General features: G+C 34.4%; 1 protein-coding gene across 1 annotated transcript; it reads right to left on the reverse strand.

Moving 5' to 3' along the window:
- Nucleotides 1-2,008: 2,008 nt before the first annotated feature.
- On the reverse strand, nucleotides 2,009-5,320 carry LOC111022552 (Fcf2 pre-rRNA processing protein). Its single transcript, XM_022299713.2, has 7 exons — nucleotides 5,061-5,320; nucleotides 4,892-4,929; nucleotides 3,994-4,223; nucleotides 3,723-3,783; nucleotides 2,904-2,981; nucleotides 2,691-2,806; nucleotides 2,009-2,406 (listed from the first exon to the last, which is right to left on the reverse strand). Exons 3-7 carry the CDS (start codon nucleotides 4,221-4,223, stop codon nucleotides 2,298-2,300), a joined length of 594 nt encoding a protein of 197 aa, XP_022155405.1. The 5' UTR covers nucleotides 4,892-4,929; nucleotides 5,061-5,320; the 3' UTR covers nucleotides 2,009-2,297.
- Between the last annotated feature and the right edge of the window lie 680 nt (nucleotides 5,321-6,000).

Below are 6,000 nucleotides of genomic sequence, written 5' to 3' on the forward strand. Positions count from 1 at the left end.
CCAGTTGAGTTATGTTCAGGTTAACAATCATTATTTACTCGTAAAATTTGACAATTTATATCGATTTACATGATAGACTTTCACTTTCATCGAATTAAACCCTAACTTTAGATAAGTGTTGGTAATATATATGAAATTATAGCATTTATAAGTCTAAAGTTCAATTCAACAAAATTTACATTATAAGGGTAAAAATTGATTTCAAGTTTGAGGGAATTGAAATTTTCTCTTTATATATAAAAGAGGTTATTAGTAATACATCGACACCTTTTTTTTCTTTAGAATACTAATTTAAACTTAAGGAGAACGACGCTTTCTTTTTTTAGTACAACTAATTTGGAGATGAGAGATTGAACATCCGACCTCTCGGAAAGGAGCAAGGTTCCTTAACCGTTGAGTTAAGCTGATGGTGGCGATTAAATTTAAACCTAAAGGTCTATTAATTTAAATCTAAGGAGATTGACACTATTTAAGCTACTCAAATCAACCATTGAATTTAAACTTAAAGGTCTATTGTCTTGGGCTTGTACTCAGCTTTCTGGGCACGTTTAATTCTCATTTTTAATGTACTTTGCAAACCTGATATAGTTGTTTTTATGTGAATTCTCATTATGTTGGCCAACAATGTTTGTAGTGGAAAAATATTTTAAAATGCAAAATAGTCTTTATTTTTAAAATTGTCCTTAAAACGAATTTTAAAGATAAAATAAAATATCTATGTTATTTTTTTAGGATAATTACCAAACAACCTTGCAGTTTCTATAAAATTGTTTTTACTATTGCAAAAGGAAAAAATGAGCCAAATCGAACATAGCTCATGGTTAAGGCACCTATCTCTGACCAGAAGGTCATGAGTTCAAATCCCCACCCCCACATGTTGTATTAAAAAAAAAAAAAGATGTCAACATGATTTGGAAGTTCTTGAAATTTAATTTTCGCCCCTCCTTTTTGGTAAAATATCAATGCAAAATTTTATTATTTTTCCATGATTGCAGGGAGTCTTTTTTTTTTTTTGAGTTCAACAATTTCAGTGGGTAAGGGATCGAGTACTTTTGAGATGAGATGATATTAGGATGCCTTATGACCTACCATTTCAAGGAGAGTTTGGTGTTTAACATGTAAGGTTACATTAATATTTTTGGCCATATAAACAATATAGTGGTAAGGGATCGAGTACTTTTGAAATGATATTAAAGTGCCTCGTGACCTATCATTTCAAGGACATTTTGGTATTTAACATGTAAGGTTACATTAATATTTTTGGCCATATAATCAACATAGTCATTAAGGTAGAGATGTGGTTTTAGCCCATGGCCCACTTTTATAGACAATTGACATTCACATTAATAAACATTTCCATAAAGTAGAAATAATAATAATAATAAAAAAATGTAACTATTCCACCCTTCGTATCCCATGTTTAGAAAAACTAAGGTTAAACCATCATGAGATGGATGAGGCCAATTTAAATAATAAATGACTTAGAGAGAATGGGTTCAAACCATGGTGGCCACCTACCTAGGATTTAATATCCTAAGAACCAAATGTAGTTGGAAGCTAGTCTAGACACACTGATATCAAAAAGTAATAATAATAATAATAATAAAAACTAAGGGTTAAATAAAATAAATTGGTTGTGGTATTTTTTTTAATAATTGGGAGAAGCTCTCCTATATTCAAGGACACCCACACCCACCCCCAAGATCCGAACACAAGAGACATCAAAATCTTTTTGTATTAAGCTCATCGGAATGTTCTAACTTGAGACCTCTAAATCAGTTTGACCAAAAAACCACAAGTCCTTGCCAACTAGACACTCCCTTGGGGCAATGGTATTATCGTTAAAAGTTAGTCGTATCCTCCCCCTACTCCCTGTTGAGCTTAAAAAAAATTCATGGGTCCTTCCGGTCTATACACTTTAGAGAGTTCCCAATAATTCTCTGAATTTTCAATTATGTCTAATACCTATTGTTGATCAACTTCCAAAAAGAAAAGTGAGTCCCAGATGGACAAGAATTTGTTGTTTTCCTCAGTTACAAATAAACATTTCATCAGTTACATGTTGAATAAAATAACCTGAAGAGCATTTCTACTCCTATTACAACTAAATCAATAACCAAAAAAAGTTTTTAACTTATAGTTCTTTGCAGCCCACCCCACAGAGTATCTACCAGATGTATACAACATTTATATAAGAGCTTCTGGTGAACCTACACAATAAACCAAGTTGGAAGCCCTCACTTACTTGATCCAGTGTGTTTATCTGGTTTACTGGTCAAAAATTTGAGGCAACTTCACTAATTCCTCCTTTCCTTTGCCCGTTTCCGTGAATGACGACCCCTTATTTTCCACTTATCGTTTCCAGCAGGTCGATTCAGTTCTTCAATTTCTCGAACTTTTCGTTTTCTGCAAGAGGTTTTTCGAAGGATATAAGTAGTGTAGTGTAGAACAAACTGCTTGATAGGTAATGTAGATAATGCACAAGAAATATACTCCAACTTGAAACAAAAGAATCTTCAAAATTATAGAATGAATCAAAGTTCAGGGGTCATTATCCTATGATTTATATCTGGTTTGATGGTCCAAATTACTGCCACAAAAATGGCAAAATAAATCTTCCTAAAATATGCACATCGTTTTACAATTATAATTTGAACTTTTTAACATGTGTCGAAAACAATAAGTCAAACCTGTACTGGGTGAGGGCCTGGTCGGAAAGCAGCTCATCTGCAAGCGTTGCTTTCCTCTCCTTCTTGGTTAATCTACCCGAGAAGAAGTCCAAAGAAGACTCTACCACAGTTCCCACCTGATAAATATTTAAAACGCTACAATAAATCTAGAGCAAATATTAACACTACAAATTATGTTACAATAGAAATATTTGTGAGAAACCAAAACCTTGCCTGGAAATATTTGGGAAGTGTTTTTGATTTTGAATCACCTTTCTTGTAGTGTCTCTTGGGATCAATGACACTCCTCAGCTATAATCATCAAGAGAAATAGAGAGGAAAGTCAATCAAACAGGTCCTTTACAAAGGGAATAGACGATAACAACCATTCAATTCAATTACACCCTGTAAAAATTATCTTATCAATTGAATATATAAGATTCTTTTTTTACGAATTTCATGATCCCAAATTCAATGATGAAAAAAAAAGTCTACTCAAGACTCCCAATATGCACTCCGATGGCCAAGATCGAGTTCAAGAACCCCACAATGCATGGGTTCAACAACTTAGAATACAGAACTAATAAACCGAGAACTGCTATGATACATATGTTCCGTGTGGCATAAAAATTGTATATCTCTTTTAATGAAAAGAGCAAAGGAAAGAATACAAGAGGGCGGCGAGAAATCCAAAACAGAAGGACGTTAAGATGTATTATTTTATTTTTTTATTATCTCTCTCTATATGACTCTAACCGATCAAATGTATAGATATATGCATTCTAATTGGCTGTTACATTACATTCATCTAACAATTATATATATTCGTAATACTAGTTCTAGCCATCTAGGAGAATAGAGATTCATGAAGATCTGCAACCAAAGATATTCAAAGAACATGCACGTGCTGCCCATCTCACGTTTGCAGAAAAATTTAGCACGATTACATCTCTCAATACACAGCGAAAGGTACCAGTTTCTATATAACAGTCCAAAATATGTGGAATAGAAAACTGATGAGTACAGTGGTTGGTAAATCAAAGGCAGTCTCACCTTCAGCAAACGCAAATCTTTTTCCAATTCAGGGGTCATAGTTTGTGCCGGCATGTCAAACCTAGTTACAATAACAAGGGTACACGTATTAGAACTTCAACTACAATGGTTAGTAAACTGCTGGTGTGGTGCTAGCAAGGCACCACACCACCAAAAAAGTTAAAAAGGCATGTTAATCGATACTTGAATAAATTAAAACCATTTTGTTCTTGTATGAGGAATCAGTAGTAAAACTGAAAATATTAAAATTTCATGGAAAAAAGGCATATACCAACTCCTCCCAGCTGTGTCGCTGACTTGCTTTCTCAGCAACTTGTTCAACTTTTTAGGGTTGTTTGGTGGAACAAACAAACCATCCACAAGCTCCGTATTAGTTTTCCAAACAAGACTACTTTCTGGTTGAATGTGAGATTTGTCACAAGTCTTAGTTTTGATCCCCGATGATGAGGTGGCCAGCTTTGGCTCCCATGAGAGGCCAATGACAGGTTTTTTTTCTGACATCTGCAACACATTAAAAAAAAATCCAATAAGTTCTAATTCGAACAACACCTGGAATCATACCAATTAAGAAAATCTAGTAATTGGTTGCTTAAAACAATAAATCCAATTTAATTTATAGTCACATATCAAGCATGCAAACTTTCCAATTTAATTTATCTTTACAGATTTTATGATGAGACGGCCAATTCTGATAAGAGAAGCTTGAACTACAACATATGGGAAGCATTATTACCAGTAAATGCTTGATGCACAACAAATCAATTAATTTAGTGACTGAAAAGTGAAAACAATGTAGCATCAGCTTTCGTGTGTGGTTGCCTTCTGTTACCTGTTAATTTACTGTATATTGGCTATGCTGCCTATCTGTGTAAATTTGAACAAAAAGAAAGGAAATTCTACATAGAGTACAAAAGGTAAGGACCCAACCACAAATTTGATAGATTTATATAAAGCTTGACTGCTCTCCTAACGCAATTTTCAGCAACCCATGTTAAAATTTGAGCTACCCACCACCAATACAAAATAAAAACAAAAAACCCTTTCAGTCCAGACATGAGATCCGTAGGTTCCTCCTTCCCTTTTATCATCAAGTATTCACTTTCATCCAAAATGTCTCGAGCCTCGACAAATTTCAATAAATACTGCGAGAGGTAGCGAAGATCACTTACCACTATCGAGACAGCCGCGATGCAACGAGCAGCAGTGCCTAAAGGAGCGACAATAGAAGAGCAAAGAGGCAGAGGAGATCAGGATTTTTATTTTTTTTTCGTTCCTAAATCAGAGACTTCTTGAGGATAATTACGTTGAGAACTGCCATTGAATGTATAGATTACTAACCTGATACTGAAAGAGGGAGGATGAGGCGACGGCGTCGTCGTCGGCGCAACGCAAGAGAAGGAGCAAGAGGAGCTGCTAAAATGAAGTCGGCGAATTCTAGATTTCAGCCTTTAGGGCTTCTTCTGTTGCTGCTGCAAAACGAGAGGAACGAAAAAGGAGTGTACACGGTCGGTTCGGTCCGGCTTTGTCCAAATCCGGGTCGACCGGAAGAAAAAAACCCAACAGGCGGCGACGGCGAGAGCAGAGGCTGAGAGATAATATCGATGGCGAGCGTAGAGGCGGCGGCGGCGGCTAGAGGCAGAGAGATGAATCGATTTAGGTTTAATAGGGTTGTTTATAAATTCATGATAAACAAATGAGTTTATAAATTATAAATATTAAATAGTTATATAATAAAAATTAACAATTAAGTTCGATCAAATTACAGTGATTAAATTATTTTTTTTAATGTAACATGTGGGGTGGAGAATTGAACTCACGATCTTTAAGTTTGAGATATATGTCAATTATTAAATTATTAGTGTATTGCACGTATAAATTTTTTTTAATTACAAGGTAACTTAAATTTTATATAATTTCACGTAAAATATTTTAAGTATAATTATTTTAAGATTAATTTTTATATATATTTATTATTATTGACATCTAATTACTAATAATAAAATTTACTATTTATAATTATTTTTAAAATATACTATTATAGTTAATTGTTAATGATATATTTTGTAAATGGCGAGTCGACTTGATCCAGTAGTTCTTCGAGATCGAACCCCTTTTTCTTTTGACTTTGTTGTTTTTCAGACAACTCGGGTCGATCTACCGGCTTGTCTTTGTCGAGGTCTATGGGCTTCGCGTTTTGTTTATCTTTGTTGCTCTTGCCCTTGATGGGATGTGAATCCCGGAGCAGAAGCGGATCTTTGTTTGGATTAATCAACGAATA

This window comes from Momordica charantia, assembly GCF_013281855.1.
Source record: "Momordica charantia cultivar OHB3-1 chromosome 7 unlocalized genomic scaffold, Mcharantia_2.0 BLBB01000007.1, whole genome shotgun sequence".
NCBI lineage: Eukaryota > Viridiplantae > Streptophyta > Magnoliopsida > Cucurbitales > Cucurbitaceae > Momordica > Momordica charantia.

Coding starts and splice junctions, on each gene's coding strand:
- LOC111022552 (XM_022299713.2), bottom strand. CDS start 4,223: ATGTCAGAAAAAAAACCTGTCATTGGCCTCTCATGGGAGCCAAAGCTG. Junction 2,807..2,903: donor CACTTCCCAAATATTTCCAG/GCAAGGTTTTGG, acceptor AATATTTATCAG/GTGGGAACTGTGGTAGAGTC. Junction 2,407..2,690: donor CAGGCCCTCACCCAGTACAG/GTTTGACTTATT, acceptor AACCTCTTGCAG/AAAACGAAAAGTTCGAGAAA.